The sequence below is a fragment of the Musca domestica genome, unplaced genomic scaffold, assembly GCF_030504385.1.
Source record: "Musca domestica strain aabys unplaced genomic scaffold, Musca_domestica.polishedcontigs.V.1.1 49, whole genome shotgun sequence".
NCBI lineage: Eukaryota > Metazoa > Arthropoda > Insecta > Diptera > Muscidae > Musca > Musca domestica.
In genome coordinates, this window is record NW_026712344.1 from 1,199,920 (window position 1) to 1,217,930 (window position 18,011).

The 18,011-nt window shown below is 35.8% G+C and overlaps 1 protein-coding gene across 1 annotated transcript in view; it reads left to right on the forward strand.

Annotated features, from left to right (window-relative positions):
• Positions 1-18,011, forward strand: part of LOC101898435 (stAR-related lipid transfer protein 13) — a 399,946-nt gene that overhangs the window by 272,870 nt on the left and 109,065 nt on the right. Inside the window, exon 7 of the mRNA XM_059127991.1 lies at positions 14,554-15,639. Coding sequence (XP_058983974.1) covers positions 14,554-15,639 — 1,086 coding nt within the window. The remainder of the gene's footprint in view (positions 1-14,553; positions 15,640-18,011) is intronic.

Sequence of the window (18,011 nt, forward strand, 5' to 3'; positions counted from 1 at the left end):
AGGTGTCGCTTTTAAACTCACGCTTTTAAATTAGATCCAAGAGTTTCTAAAAACATTTCGGAAGATGTTTAAAAAATATTTTTTTAGAATATTTACACTCTTTAAACAAGTTAACAGTTTTCTCACACATAGGAGAACCTGTCAAAGGCAATGTTTAAAAATAATCTCACAGGCAGATGGCGCAAGTAGGATAATTGGACGAAGGCTTGATGCTGCATTATTAACTGATGGGCAATGCAATATTTCCTGACAATTAGTTCTTTAGGTGTTTCATTTTATTATTTCACAGGCAGGTGGCGCTTCTATAAACGGAAAAGAGGTCCCCTGACATACAGAGTGAGACGAAAAAACTGCAACCAAATTCAGACTGCTGTCATTTCTAAGTCACTCGTCCGACAGCTGTTAAAATTATTCCAGTGATAGCTCATTATATTGTATACAAGCGAACAAAGGCATTTTGGCGAGAATTTTCCGGAAAAAATGTTATTCGTAATAGAATTCAACCGTGATTATGTTTGTATTTAAAAATCACAAGTGTCTATCGTTAGAGCACTCCAGCATTTAAATGTGAATAAATCTTTTGTGTATCGTACTATCGCTCGTTACCGTGATACTGGTAGCGTAGCCCAACGTCAAGGAAATGGACGGAAGAAACCAGCAACATCAGCAGAAATGTTTCGAAAAGTAAAGAGGCGACTTGAACCCGCGTAGCAGTGGCCGAAAAATGGTTCGTGAGCTGAACATATCGCAATATTCCATTCAGCAAATATTGAAAAAGTAGCTCGGGATAAAGCCATTGAAATTCCAAAAAAAGGAAGAACTTACACCGCAACAGAAAGAAAATTGACTCAAAAGAGCTAAAGAGTTACTTTGCTTGGCCGAAGGTGGTGAACTATCGAATTTGGTTTTCTTCGATGAGAAAACATTGGTTGTCCAGTAGTTTGTAAACAAACAAAATGATCGTGTTTACTTGCCAAAGACGTCAGCTGAAAACTTGTACCTTTGGTTGGCCACCAGAACTCAAGCGCCGGTCATGGTGATGGTGTGAGCCGCCATAACAGCCGATGGATCAAAATAAATGCCGAATATTATCGCGAAAATATTCTGGAGGGTGTATTAAAGCCTTGGTCACGCAAACATTTTGGCCGCAGACATTGGACATTCCAACAGGACTCAGCACCATTGCACTCAGTACGCGTCGCCCAAGAATGGCTACAAAATGAGGTTTCTCGCTTCATTTCCAGCGCACAATGGCTACCAAAATCTCCGGATACCATTCCGTTGGACTATTATGGTTACAGGATGAGGTTCCTCGTTTCATTTCCAAAGCACAATGACCACCAAAATATACGGATACCATTCCGTTGGACTATTATGTCTAGAATATTTTGGAAAGCAAGGTTGGTACTAAAAAATACCAAATGGTCGATCAACTCAAGCAAGCGATTTGACGGGAATGGGCCAAAATACCGCAGAGAAACATTCGGGCATCGTGTGGCCGTTTGAATGCCATAATTCGTGCCAAAGGTGACCAATTTGAACAAATCTAAACTTATTCTAAAATTTGATGGTATTTCCGACATTTTTTGTTGTCCGTCAAAAAAATTAAAAAAAAAATGTAAAAATTATGGAATTTGACTTTGTTGCAGTTTTTTATCTCACCCTGTATTTAAGGGTTAGAGCCTTACTTTTTGTGAGTTTGGTCAAAAATTTCCCTAATATAATTATTGGCGAAGTGACGTCATCCTTCAAAAATTCTTAATTAAATTTTACTATAAGTCACTAACGAAAATAATTCTCTAACAAATTAACTTCTGCTTTTCCAACCATTGTGTTACAAATCTTAAACAACTAATACAAATTTAATTAGCGCCATCTACATGTAATTTTAATAACTAAATAGACTGTATCAAACCATATCTGGGTCATATCTTCTTCAGTTGCATACATTTGAATCACACTGAATTCTAATATAACAGAATAAGCCTACCGATTGCCGACTACATCTGAACCTAAACAACATTTTATCTGGGAAAATCCATTTTACATAGCGCCATCTGGAGATGAGTTTAATCTATACTAATGTCCTCTGTATGGGAATTCGATTCGACCAAAAATACTTTATTTTTTAGCTCGTACCTGTACTTTTCTGTTACAAATATTAAATCACTAAAACAAGTTTACTTGGCGCCATCTACATGTAATTTTAATAGCCAAATAGACCGTATCATACCAAATGCTGTCTGGGTAATGGAATGCTGTCTGTATGGGAATTCGATTCGACCAAAAATACTTTATTTTTTAGCTCGTACCTGTACTTTTCTGTTACAAATATTAAATCACTAAAACAAGTTTACTTGGCGCCATCTACATGTAATTTTAATAGCCAAATAGACCGTATCATACCAAATGCTGTCTGGGTAATTCAGTTCCATCCTTTTAAATCACAAGAATTCCTAGATAATTGAATACGTCTACCGATTGCCGACTACACGTTGAAGAGTTTTTTTTAATGCAAAAATCCATTTTTATATAGCGCCATCTAGATATGAGTTTAATCTCTTCTAATGTCATATGTATGAGTGTTTAGTCTGCAAATGTTGTCATATTTTGTAAATATTTTTTTTTTATCCTAAGGAAGCTTGAGTAAATTAATTTTATTACTTATTTTATCCTTAGATGGCCTTTATCATCCAGTGTTTGCCGAGACCTAAATATCTTTGCTCATTTCAATGCCTGTACTCAATCCGAAATACAAGGTTCATTCCTCGTCGGATCCTCACCGCTAGGTCGGGTCATCAACAAATATACTACCAAAATTAGCTAAGCAAGGCAGGGGATTATATCTCTTACCATGTACCTTCGCATTAATTTCCTTCTGCTGCTGATTTTATTTTTATTCCAACACCTTATACAGCTATCAAAAATCCCGTTAAGATAACAACAGCAGCAAAGACAAGAACAAGTATCAGATTGTTGGAAACTACAGCAACAACAAAAAATATCCTCCAGCATAATTAATCACTTTCATAGCTGCTTCCTTGGTTCTCTTCTCCGGCAGAGTGGTGAGACCGAAAGGAAATTTGAGATCAACTCTTTGGGTGGGATCTCTGTTGCGGGGAAAATAAGGCTAATTCGAAAGCTGGCAACAAATGGAATATGGTCGACTTAATTCATTATAATATGACAAGTAAATCCCATTAATGTTACACCGAAACTCACACACACACACACACCTGCATGGAAATGCAAGCACCACTACACATAAGGAAACCAAAGAGAGCCAGTGTAAGGAGTAGGATTTGCTGATACGGAGGGCAAGCAAATGTATCGTCGTCATCATCAGCAGTATATTTTTATTGAATCAATGACTGACTGAGCAAATTCATTTTATTGATTGTCTTTCTGCGTCCAAGTTTATGAATAATTGAAAGGAAAAATAAAAAAAGAAAAAAAAAAACAATATTTGAACGATCGGCAAAAGTTTTGGATCAATGGAACTACTGGTTTTCATGTTTGTCTGCTGTTTTGTTTTTTTCGAGCCTGTAGACGGATCAACTGAACGACGCACTGACTGCTCGCCCGGCCGGCCGGCTAGCTAAAGGGGTAACATCAGGTCGCCGCCGTCTTCGTTGTTTGCCCATTTTACCATCAGATATCAAAGCTTAGAGCTGCTACAAATTTCACTTTTTTTCGAATAAATAAAGCAGGAGAAGACAAAGGCGAAGACGAAAAAGGAGAAAAAATGCATTATTTGCATTTGCCGACTGCCACTGGAGCTGGGTGCATAAGGCCGACTTGACTGACTGACTAACTGACAATTTGCACATTATCGCCCGCTGTAATCAGGGCGTTCAGTCAACTACCATTTGGTTTCTGTGAATGGATATGTTTTGCTCTCAAAACATAAAATGCCACAGCAGAAGACGGAAATATTTTTTGCCATCAATACAGCCACTGGCCATGATGCTGATGTCCATACTTTATTAAATTTATTTAAAGTTTTGTTTTTTTTTTTTTCTTTTTGCTCCCCGTCAAGATTGCCTCGGTCTGGCCAAATAAATGAATGGATCAAAAAGGCGTTCAAAGTTTGTTAAATGTTATTGATAAATGCCATATATTAAAAAATTGCATGTACAGACTTTTGTTTCGGATAAATTTATGATAGGCAGTGGTCAAGACATATATACACACGCACATGCTTATGGTCCAGCCATTACACGCTTACAAAATTACGTTTTTTTTTCAATATTACTGCGATTGGCATGGCCACTGAGCGAGCGAGTTACCTGATGGTGGTCTCTCCCTCCAATAATGGCCACGAGTAGCATCGATATGTGCTCTGATATTTCAATTAAAGACCACGAATCAATCGATAAGAAATACAAAACACTTTTGCTTTTGTAATATTTAATGGAGGGGTCCGACGTCTGTACCACCATGTGGATAATTATTATCGAAGAAAATGAAAGTGAAGGTAACAATTTAATGGAGGGGTTTTTGGATAATTTATGTAGCTCTGTGTGTTTTTTTTTTTTTTTGTCTGTTTCGCATATTTTGATCAAAATTAAGATAAGACATTGAAGGAGTTTTGTGGATATAATGAATGTGGAGTTTTTTTTTTTGGTATTAGGGCAATTGAGTGATTTCCAGAATTTCAGGTTGAAGGTGAGAATATCAGGAGATATGAATTGGATAAAGAAGCAAAATTATATTTCACTTTCTTTTTCGATGATTTAGTTGAGTGTGTCAATGGGTTTTCATTAAATAATCGGCAAATATGTAAAAACAGAAAGAAATTAACAAATTCAAATTTATCCCAATTTAAAAAAATGGCGCCCAACGTGTAACTGAATTTGTAATTTACTATTCTTGACATCTTTGAATCAAACCTTTGAGAAAACGTTATTCACATCACACCTGCATGACTGAACTGTAAGTCATATTAAGCTTTTACAGAAAAATGCATATACATAGAAATACACGACCGGTATGACAAAAACTAAAACGGTGCTCGATTTGAACAAATTTTGCTGCCACTCAAAAACCATGAAAATATGCTCAATTTATGTTTTCTGCTCGAATTCGAGTGGGTTGCACTCTTTACAAATTCGAGCTAGTTTTTCGGAGGCCTGAAAATATACCGAATCAAACCAAATACAGTCGTTTGAAGTCTCAAAAGTTCTAAGATAACATGATTGTGAGTCTTATTATCTCTACTATTGCGATCTTAAAATACAGCAATTTCGTTCGATTCGATTACAACAATTCGTTCCAACCTTTTTGTTACAAGTATTAAACCACTAAAAAAATTAATTAGCGCCATCTTCCTTGTAATTTTACGCCTAAAATATACTCTATCATAGCAAATGTCGTCTAGGTCATATCATCATCTGATATAATCTTTCATATCACAAGAATTATAAGAAAATGAAATATGTCTACCGATTGCCGACTACATCTGCACTTAAAGATCTATTTTAATGGATAACTCCATTTTATATTGCGCCACCTAGGTATGAGTTTAATTTCTACTAATGCCACATGTAAGAGAGTTTAGTCTTTAAATGCAGTCTTTGTGCTGTTCGATCGCAAATTAATATATTTTTCCTTCCAACTTTCAGTTTTTCAAGTATTAAACCACTAAAGCAAGTTAAAGTAGCGCCATCTACATGTAATTTTAATACTCAAATATACCGTATCATACGATATGATATCAGGGTCACATCTTCCTTTGAAATAATAAGAACTGTAAGATAATGGAATATGTCTACCGATTTCCGACTACATCTGAAGTTGAATAGCTTTTTAAATGGCAACATCTGGAGATAATTGAAATCTCTTCTTAAGTCATCTGTATGTGAATTTCGTCTTCAAATCCTCAAATACGGCTTTTTTGTTCCCAAACTTTGTGTTACAAATATCAAGCCCCCAGAGCAAGTTTAATTAGCGCCATCTGTTTGTAATTTTAATAACCAAATAGACCGTATCATACTAAATGCTATATAAGTTTCGTTCTATGAAATCACAAGAATTCCAAGATAATGGTATATGTCTACCGATTGCCGACTACAACTGAAGATGGATAATTTTTTAAAGAGAAAACCTACTTTATCTAGTGTCATCTGTGTGAGAGTTTAGTCTCCAAATGCAATTTTTGCGTAGTTCGAAAGCAAATAAATATCTTCTTTCGCTCTAACCATTGTGTTAAAATAATTCAAAGATTTTTAAAGATGTCTAACAATACATGTCAGTTTTTAAATCAGTAAAGCAATTTTAATTAGCGACACCTACACGTGATTTTAATACCCAAATGGATCGAATCAAAGCATATTCAGTTTTTCTCATATATTCTTTCCAAGATAATTAAATATGTCTTTGCCTTTTACCGACTACAACGGTAATTTTTCCAGAGAAAAAATCTATTTCATCCAGCGCCATCTGTATGCGAGTTTAATACCGTTATACAGTATTCGCTCCAAACCATAGAACAGATTTACTTTTTTTTTACTCGGGAGCCAAATTTTGTTCGCGGACACGTACACTACACAAAGTTACAATTAGTGTATTTTGGTATTAAAATCACATGTAGGTGGCGCTAATTACAATCGAAGAGTGGTATTATTTGACGGAGCATACTCTACACTCTTTTATATTATATGTCAGCGCTCCCAAGTCACTTCAGTTTGAAAAATTAGAACGGGAGTCGGAAAGGAAAAAAGAGGAAAGCGGGTTGTGACCGTGTACAGAAAAAAAGTACACATATAAAAAAATATAACAACGGTATGAAAAAAAAAAATAAAAGAGTGCCCAGCCAGAGTATAATCTGCTCATTTTTGAACGAATTTTGCTGACACTCTTAAATGAACACAACATGCTGGCCCCTGTTCGTTCGTTTCGTTTTTCCTACACCCAAGCGTGAACCCGCTCGAGTTTAAGCGAGTTTCACGGGTTTTCAAAGGTATGCTTGGGTTTGAAGTTATGCCCAATATTTGAATATGTCTATGCATAGAAATAATTTTCCAAAACATAAAAAGCTATTTTAAATGTCGCCATCTTCGCTTGAGTAATGATATCCAAACAGACCGAAGCATACAAAATGAAGTCGTTGCGCTCTTTAATAAGGGATTGATAATTAGGGTTATAATGTAGAATTATACTTATAACAGTCTTCCGAAAATATTTCTTTTAAAACTCAATTAAAAAAATGTTTGTATGAAATTCTCTGATTGCCCTCTGCAAATATTTTGTCAAAAATCAAGGATAGCTTTCACTGTTCTCCATCAACATCACTTCAAAACCTCAAATTCTTAAACCTGATGAACTTTGGATATTTTATTTTTTTTAACTTTTTTCGAAAATCCTTGTATTCTGAAAATATTTGTTTGTTTTAAGATTATTTTGGAAACTTAAAAAAAAATAAATAAATATATATTTCGAAAATTTACGTTAAAAAAAAAATAAAAATTTGTCACAGTCCTGGAACTCTATAAATCCTCTTGACCACTCAATAAATCTTTTCGAACTCTCCAAAACCACCCAAAGCTCTAGTCAAGCAATTCTTCACACATTTTCAAAGAAAAAACCAAGCCAAGCCACCTTTAATAGAAAAAGAAACAGACGATTTATGTGTGTTAAAATCTTCACAACAAAAAAAAAAAAAAAACAACAGCTGGAAGTGACAAGCAACGGTCAAATATTTAACACAAAGCCAATTGAAGTATCAGCCATTGCAACAACAACGCCAACAAAGCGAAATAAAGTTAAAACGGTTAAATGCTTCTTTGCCACCAGACAAGACAAGACAAGCCAACAACAGCAGACAGCCAGCCTCATTGTCAGATTAGCTGTGGCAGCCGCACCGGCCTAAAGTGGTTATTCAAAAATTATGACCAAACAGACGAAGTGGACCGAGTGGATTGGATTGGGTTGGCTGGCTCTACGATGCTATGGTAATATTTTGTAATGCTGCCAAAACTTGCTGAAAATTACGATGCAGCATCAACGTCATCTGCATCATCATCACAGGCGGCGACCGCAAACACTTTCACTGCAACCTTGACGTATTTCAGCAACAACAACAACAATGCAAAACATGAAAATTGGTCACTTAGCAAAGAAAGAAAGACGAAACAAACACCAAAACATAAAATCGAAAACAAACAACAACGTGGTCAAACAAATGCATCAAGAAATGGGGCCGTTGGTGCTGCAGTGAAGGCCAAGTAGCAGTGGCCAACAGACTAAAATTCCAGCAATGGTGGTGGGCTAGGGGGTTTCGTGGTATGGTTTATTCATCTTCACTTTTGATTTTTACGGACTTTACCATGCAATAGGAAGAGTATTAAGTTGGTTAATCCGTTTGTAACTCAACTGGTAAATGGTATTAACCTCAAATGTAGGTGGCGCTAGTGAAAATGTCGAAAGTAGACAAAATTGGAATTGGAATGAACTGGAAAACTCCAAAAATGAATTTAAAAAAACCATGTTAGAAAGAATACAACAATGATTAAAAAAAAATACACGTTCGAAAGGTTCAAAAAATAAATTTAAAAAATTGACGTTTAAAAGGTTCCAGAAATGAATTTAAAAAAATCCACATTTAAAAGGCACCAAACATTAATTTCAAAAAAATCAAAGTTTGAAAGGCTCCAAAAATGAATTTTAAAAAATCCACGTTTGAAAGGCTTTAATAATGAATTTCAAAAAAAATCCAAGTTTGAAAGGCTCTAAAAAGCAATTCCAAAAATCCAAGTTTAAAAGACTCCAAAAATGAATTTAAAAAAATCCACGATTTAAAGGCTCCAATTTTTTTAATCCACCCTTCATTGGCTCTTATAAAAATATTCACGATTGAATACACCACGTTTGATTTTTTTAAATATTTTTTTAAAAATCCACTTTTGATTGTTTTTTTTTTAATTTTTTAAAAATCTACGTTTGATTATCAGCCTAAACAAATATTTCCTTGGCACTTACAAAAATAATTTTTAAAAAATCCACATTTAAATGCCTCTTAAAAAATATTTTTTTTTAACTTCACGCCTCTTTGTCTTTTAGAAAAAAAAAAATCCGCGATTCATTCATTGGCTCTTATTTTTTTTGGAAAGGAAAAAATCGCTACCCCATGGAAAAAGGTATCAAAAGTGCGGCCCGACCAAACTTTACACCTCTTTTACATATTCCTTTTCGCATTCTTCCACAACCTTCGATATGAGAGAGTTTGGTTGGTGCAAAGAAATGTGTGCCCAAATAATAATTCAAAAAACAATCCTTAAAGCCTACGGCTGATCAGCCAACAACAAAAAAAGCATAATTTTACAAATCCATGCCACATTTTATGGTTACACTCCAATTAACCAATATTTTGTGGCAATCGACGGCAGACACTTTCTTCTCTCTCTGCTTACCCTTTTTTTATTTTGAAGATTTTATTTTCGTTTTATTTTTTTTCTCTCCTACTCACCTGTTCGCATTGAGGGCATTGTGATAATAATCCTCTGGCAGGCAATTGTTTTCCATTTCTGTCTGACATGGCAGTTTGCCTGCTGCTGCGGTTGGATATGCGAAAGATGTCAGAAATTTGTGAGGAACAGCAGACGGTTTCTGGTCTGGCATGAAAGTCCGAGGAAATGGTGATTTTGATTTTTCCATTGCAGTGTGGGGATCCAACCATTCATTGGAATCAAATTCCGGATCAGCAGTCGTTTCATAGTCCTCATCATCCACCACGGGCATGGTTGGAAAGTGGCCACGTTTATTTTCCTCATCTTGCTCTTGGATGGTTTCCACCTCATCGTCTCCATCATCATCATCATCCTGATAATGATCATGATCCCCTTCTCCCACATCTCTCACATTAAGGTGTTTGAAATTGCTGGCGCTTGATACCATTTCATTCAGGTTATTACTACCTTTAACATATTGTTGTTGTTGTCTCTGCCCTTGGGCATTTTTGTTATTATTAATTGCTGCCATGGGCTGCTGCAATAGCAAACGCTGTTGCTGTGCCTGTGTCGGAGCCAAAGCGGCGATATCATCTTCAAAGGTTTTCTGCTCACGTTTTTCGAAAGGAAAATTCTTCGACGGCCATAGGTTCTGGAAATTGTTCAACATTGCCATGGTTGAGGGGCCCGCATTTTCAGTTTCACCTTCGCCACGACCTTCATTGTGCCGGTTAAGAGCTGCTGTGGCTGCTTCTGCTGCCGCCGCATTATTCTGTTGATCTTCCATCGCCTTTGGAGTTGGTGTTTCCTCCAAGGATGCCGCCACCGCAGCCGCCTGGGCGATAAGCGATGGTGGGAAAGATAATACCGTCGTACATTTGCAATAAATTGTTAGTGCCGCCAAAAATAACACAGCAAGCGTGATTTTCATGCTGGCGGCTGGCTGCTCCAGTGGAAGTCCACAAAAACCAAAAAAAAAGAAGGAATTATTTCCTTTGTTCTGCAAAAAGGAGATCTGTTCTACAAGATCTTTTCTGCAAGATTCTTGGTTTTTTGTTTTAGCGTCTCACTCGTCGCCCTCGTCGACACGGTCATTCAGTCAAAGAGAGACCAACTTTGGCCAGTTTCTTTTTATTTTCTTAGAGTTTCACGTTCCTTGTTACCTTATCGTTTCGAAACTGAAAGTTATTTGGAAAATTTATGTTGCTTTTATAGCAATTTTTCATATTTTTTTTGCACTCCCTTTTCCTGGCCACCCAAGAGAAGACTCACATTTTCCAATGATTTCCTTTAAGAAAATAGAGTTTGCCAGGATCCACAATTCTCTGGGGGATCACTTTCATTGACTTCGTCATTGTTGGTTGCATTGGTCGTATATGTGGTTGTCATAATTGTTTCCTCTCATTGTTGGTGTGGTCATCATGTGCGGCGGCATTCCTTACCACCACATGTTGCTTCTAGTTATTTGTTTGTGCCATATGTTGACATTTGTTGGCGATGCATGAAATTAAATGTGTTATTGTTTTTTTACCATTGCAATAGAAGCATAAAAAATAATCACAGTTGACCACATTACTCCATTGACGCGATTTGGAATTATAGCTTCTCAGAGTTCTACACTGAGAAAAAAATAAAATAATAAGGCTTTGGGAAGTGTTCCAAAGAAATCTATGTATGTTTCATTAAAAAGTACTTGCTGCCTTGCTGTGGTAGCTACAAACCATGTGTTGCCTTCTTTAAGGCTCAACATTTTCTCGATTATGTTCAAAAGTCATAAAATCAGAAATTCAAAAATTATTTTTACAAAATCAGCGTAAAATTGTATATTTAAAAAAAAATATTTTGTACAAAAGCACTTTTGATTGTCTCTTTAAACAAATATTTTTTTTAAATACACGTTTGGTTGTGTCTTAAAAAAATAAAAATCCACGTTTGATTGTCTCTTTAAACAAATATTTTTTTTTTTAAAAATCCACGTTTGGTTTTTTTTTTGAAAATTCACGCTTAATTGTCTCTTAAAAAAATTAAAATCCACGTTTCATTGCCTCTTAAAAAATTAAAAATCCACGTTTCATTGCCTCTTAAAAAAATAAAAATCCAAGTCTGATTGTCTCTTTAAAATATATTTTAAAAATCCACGTTTTATTGTAAAAATAAATAAATAAAAAATAATGGTTGTCTCTTTAAAAAATATTTTTTTTTTAAATACACATTTGATTGTCTCTTTAAAAAAATATTTTTTTTAAATCCACATTTGATTGTCTCTTTGAAAAAAAAATATTTTTTTACATTCGCATTTGACAGTTCTTAAAAAAAAGTTTTTTCAAAAGTCCCCGTTTGATTATCTCTTTAAAAAATTTTCTTTTAAAAATCCCTGGTTGATTATCTCTTTATGAAAATGTTCTTTTAAAAATCCCGTTTGATTATCTCTTTAAAAGAATGTTCACTTTTAAAATATTTTTTTAAAATCCACATTTGATTGTCTCTTCAAAAAATATCTTTCAAAATCCATGTTTGGGTTTCTTTAAAAAAAGTTTTTTTTTTATATTTACATTTGATTGTCTCTTTGAAAAAAAAATTTATATCCACATTTGATAGTTTCTTCAAAAGAATGATCTTTTAAAAATCCCCGTTTGATTATCTCTTTAAAAAAATATTCTGTTAATAATCCTCGTTTGATTATCTCTTTAAAAAATGTTCTTTTAAAAATCCACGTTTGATTGTCTCTTTTAAAAAATGTTCTTTTCCACGTTTGATTGTCTCTTTAAAAAAATATTTTTTTACAAACCCCCTTTTGATTATCTCTTTAAAAAATGTTCTTTTAAAAATCCACGTTTGATTATCTCTTTAAAAAATTTTCTTTTAAAAATCCACGTTTGATTATCTCTTTAAAAAATTTTCTTTTAAAAATCCACGTTTGATTGTCTCTTTTAAAAAATGTTCTTTTCCACGTGTGATTGTCTCTTTAAAAAAATATTTTTTTACAAACCCCCTTTTGATTATCTCTTTAAAAAATGTTCTTTTAAAAATCCACGTTTGATTGTCTCTTTAAAATTTTTTTTTTAAAAACCCACGTTTGATTGTCTCCTTAAAAAAAATATATATTTTTTTTAAATCAACGTTTGATTGTCTCTTTTCAAATTATTTTTTTTTTTAATTCACGTTTGATTGTCTCTTTTCAAATTATTATTTTTTTTTTAATTCACGTTTGATTGTCTCTTTTTAAAACATTTTTTTTTTAAACCACGTTTGATTGTGTCTTTTTTTAAAAATATTTTTTAAAAATCCACGTTTCACTGGCTCTTATAAAAATTATTTTTATTTTTATAAAATCCACATTTTAAAGGTTTTGGTAATCTTTTTCAAGTACTTTTAAATGTTTGGCTCTGTTCTTAGCAAAATTGAAAATAACTTGTCATTTGAAATACTCCTTTCGTACAAAAATATCATATATCACAAATCTGCTATAACCATATAACAGTTTCTCCCCATTTTCAGGATCAGATTTTTGATTTTCTAACAGATTTGTCTACAAATTTGTATTTGTATTTCATAATGGGTTTTATTTAGGTGGGAAGAACTTTTTATATATGGGGTCAAGTTTTCCTATATCGCACATGATACGGTACCTACCGATATTCGATATTTAGAGCATTTTAGCTACATATTTTACGAATATATTTTTAGCTAATGGTGAAGGGTGGTGAGGGTACTGCCTGAACGAACTTAATGTGGATTATATGTTTCTTTGGGTGTACATGCTTTAGATTTGTTTAATAAGCATTTATGAAACATTGCTTTAGTTATTTTATTTCAAAACGTATGAATACTATTCGTTCGCTATTTCAAAATTCCCAATTGGGCACTCCCCCACACTATATAGCCTTATCAATCATCCGGTCCGTGGACAGCATCACATTGTATTTTGTCACAGATGCTGGAAGTAAAGGAACTGAAGTTTGGTCAAAAAGAAGTGCATAGTTTTAGGGGTTTAAAATTGACTGAATAACAAGACATTTTATTGCTAATTTTGTGCATCTGAATTTAAATGAAATTTGCATCAGCAATTTTTAAAATAGGTGCATAATTTCAGATGGTGAGAGATTATAGCTTAAAAAAATAAAAATATGTGATCCGCTTCTCTCCCCTCTGGATCATAGTGGACAATATTGATTTTATAATCTTTCGATGAAAACCACGGTTCAATTTCCATTTCCCTCTCCTTGCCCGCTTCTCCACCCCTCCTGGAGTTTATAAATTCGCACCAATATCCTCTCAGCGCCACCTTTAGCCAATATTACATCACCTTTAATGCTCTGCAACAATTCATTTATCAAAGTCCATTATAATTATGTAATAAGAAGCCCAAGCCTTAACACTTCCTCCTACAGGTCTACACTAGGGTTCCTTTGATCTTTGTGGCAAAAAATCCCAATTGGATACAAAAAAAAATATTTGAAATAATCCAAGGCGCTTAATAGTCTTAAGTGAAGAGAAAAGAGAGGGAAAAGAAAAAAAAAAAAAAACAAATCCATACATGTGAGAAGATCATGGTGCGACTTAAGCGTCGGCATTATCTTTTGATGGATGTACCAGGATCTTGGCTGGCTCGATACCACGCTACGGGGGTAATGCGTTAAAGTCTTTCACTACCAACATGATGTTCAATCTTTTTCCCAACTTTGTGGGGCTTAAGAGCAACATTGTATGGATGGATGAGATGGACGGATGGAATGGTTGGTTGGCTGGCTGGCGGTTGGTTGGTGACTAAATTAAAGCAGCCGCCGCTCGAGAAACTTGAATGATGACGTGATTTTTTTTTTCTTTTTTTTCAAAACAGGGATAGGTCTAGAAACAACAGCAACACCAATCTATGTGGTGTAATAGCAAAAACCAAACATCATTTGTCCAATGTCATGTGAGAGCTAATTTATTGGCAATTCCATAGCTGGCTAGCCGGCAGCCGGCAGCCAGTCTAGATGAGATAAAAAAAAATTAAATTAACTTTAAGCCAAATCCATTTGGCTGGAATTTTTAAAAACTATAAATTGAATCAAAAAGGATTTGAAACTCATATTCTCTTCTCTTTCTCTCATTTTCTTTACAGCATGAAATCAACGAAGTTTTTGAATTGCATAAGGCCCGTCAAAAGCTGCAGCAAGAACAACATCAATCTGAAGAGGACCATAACTCTTTTGAAAGTGATACAAATACAAAGGCCTCATCGTCCGTGAGCAACATGGAAAATCAAATAATAGACACATTAAAAACGGCTGTCTCAAATGATGAATTGTCTCGCTCGACAGAATCTGATAGCGGCTTTGATAGTGCCACTGGCGGTGGCTGGCGGCGTGGCAATGCAATGTCGGCGAATCTAACAACGACAACGCCCGGCAATGGCAGTGGCAGCAACAAATTACCTTCCAGAGCCAAAGTGACAACTACAAGCAGCAACGGTCCAGCAATGGAAAATAATGACAGCCACTCGAATGACAGACGAGTGATGGAAAATGCTAGCAAAAATGAATTGCCTCTGGGTAGAACCGATTTAAAAGGCAAACCACCGCCAAAAGGTGCCTTAATCCCGGTCGCATGCGCGTCTATGGCAGGGCCAGAACAGCAAGGTAAACAAGAACAAGATGCAGCCGCCACAGCATCGGCATCATCATTAGCATGCCATCACACAGCATCGTCCTCATCATCATCGTCCAGCAACAACACATCTCCATCACCGTTGGCAGCCGCCGGTCCATCTTCGTCAACACTTAAGCGCCTGCGCAAACAATTGCAAAGCAAATCGCCAGCAGAAGTTGCCACCGATGATGTAAATATGTGGGCAAACAAATTCTTGCGAGATTTGGACAACTTAATGGCATCTGATAAAACAACAACGACATCTTCATCAGCAACAGCAACAGAGGCAGCCACAACTAGCCCAACTGCTGGCACAGCATCATCGTCGAGAGCCTCCATATCACCGGGGCCAACATCACCGATGCTATTGTCCGCCGCTGCCACGGCTGTCATCCAAAGTCGTTATGGCAAGGGTGCCCATGATCGTTATGTTGTTATGGCCAATGGTGGATTTGAACAGCATCAACCCAGCTCGGCATCACCATCATCGTCATCAGCGGCAGGGACTGCCACAGCAACAACAACAACAAATGGCATAGTTTTGCGACCAGAAAAACATGTAAGTAAATATTGTTATTTTTTGTTGTTGCTCTTGTTGTTTGGGAGGTTTCATGGTACTTTATACCTTTGCATTGTACGCCGAAACCATTTAGCTTGAATGCCTTTGCTATTTTCCCCAGCCTCCCTCCAGTGGAAGGCATTATGAATATATGTACCTATGCATGACCAAATAACCCATTGTCTGAGTACCACAAAAACTTAATAAGTTTAGCCCGTGTGGTGGAGGTGGAAGTGATAGAGTCATTGTCTTGACATCTTGATCTGGATGAACTTTTTTGAGTGGCATTTTTCCTGAAATTTAAGAAAAAACGGAAAACTAATAAGGAGGTATGACTTCTATGGAGAACAGGGATTTTTATATCCTTGGCCATGTAAAAAATAATTATTTTGAAGAGTTTCATAATGTAATAACAAAATTAGTAAAAGTTCTTCCACATAGAACGCAATTTCTGGATTTTAAATAAATAAAATATCGATTTTTTAAATTAAAAATCATGAAACTTTATTATATCATAAAAGAGGCATAATAAGGTTATGTGTGGAACAAAATATTCTGCAGATGACCGTCGCACCTTTGCTGGCACACAGGCGAAGTTTCAATGGCCGTTTTACATAAATGCTGAGGTATTTAAATAATGCATTGTCAATTTCCTCTTTTAAGGCTTGAGTCGACGTCGGCTTATTTGCGTAAACCATCGACTTCAAAAACCCCAAATGAAAAAAAAAATCTAAACGTGTAAAATCGCACGGTTTAGGCCGCAGAACTGGTCTCCAAAACGCGAAATAGCACGACCTGGAAATAACAGATGTAGGAATTGATTTCTTTCTCTGACTGAATGACATTTGACGACGTCTTGTTGTAACCTCATTCGGTTTGTAACCCCTCAAAATAATCATTTCAAATTCTATGATTTTTTGTCCATGACATGTGCGCGTTGGTTCAGAATTCAATTTCCCAATCTAGCTTCCGAGCGAAATGAAGTAGTTGGATAAAGTATTGCTCTGATGTACAGGGTGAGATAAAAAAACTGCAACAAAGTAAAGCTCCATAATTTTTACATATATATTTTTCTTTAATTTTACTGAATGAAAGCAAGAAATGTCGGAAATAGCAGCTAATTTTAGAATAAGTTTAGATTTGTTCGAATTGGTCACCTTTGGCAAGAATTATGACCTTCAAACGCCAATGAAACCGTCACACGCTGCCCGAATGTTTCTCTGCGGTATTTTGGCCCATTCCCGGCGAAGCACTTGCTTGAGGTGATTGGCACTTTGGTGTTTTTCAGTGCCAACCTTGCTTTCCAAAATACTCCAGACACAATAGTCCAACGGATTGGTATTCGGAGATCTTAGTGGCCATTGTGCGCTGGAAATGAAGAGAGGAACCTCATTTTGTAACCATTCTTGTGATGGTGCTGAGACCTATTGAAATGCCCAAAGCTTTAATACGCCCTCCAGAATATTTTCGCGATAATATTTGGCATTTATTCTAATGCCACGGTCGATTAATACGAGCGGAGAGCGGCCATCGGCTGCTATGGCGGCCCATACCATCACCATGGCCTGCGCTTGAGTTCTGGTGGCCAACCGAAGGTACAAGTTTTCAGCTGATCTCTTTGGCAAGTAAGCACCATCATTTTGTTTGTTTACAAACTTGTAGTCAACGAATGTTTTCTCATCGAAGGAAACCAAATTTGGCAGTTCACCAATTTCGGCCAAGCGAAGCAACTCTTTTGTGTCTATTTACTTTCTGTTGCGGAGTAAGTTCTTGCACTTTTTGGAATTTCGATGGCTTTACCCCGAGCTCATTTTTCAATATTTGCCGAATGGAATATTGTGATATGTTCAGCTCACGAGTCATTTTGCGGCTACTACGATGCGGGTTTCGATGAAGTCGCTTCTTTATTTTTCGAACCATTTCTGCTGATGTTGCTGTTTCCTTCCCTCCGCTTCCTTGAAGTCGGGCTACGCTACCAGTATCACGGTAACGAGCGATGGTACGAGACATAAACGATTTAAACACATTTAAATGCTGGAATGCTCTAACGATTGACCACTTGTGGTTTTCCAGCCAAATATAAAACATTACACTATCACGCTTAAATTCCATCACGAATAACTTTTTTTTTTCTGAAAAATTCTCACCAAAATGCTTCTGTACGCTTGTAAACAATATAATGAGCTGTCACTGGAATAATTTTAACAACTGTCGGACGAGTGGCTTAGAAATGACAACAGTCTGAAGTTGGTTGCAGTTTTTCATCTGCCGTACGGAATTGTTAGTTCCCTATTTTTTACCAGGAAATCTTTTCTGACATGGAATTATTTAGAGAAAACTTCTACAAAAATTAGAAAAAATTTCAGTATTTT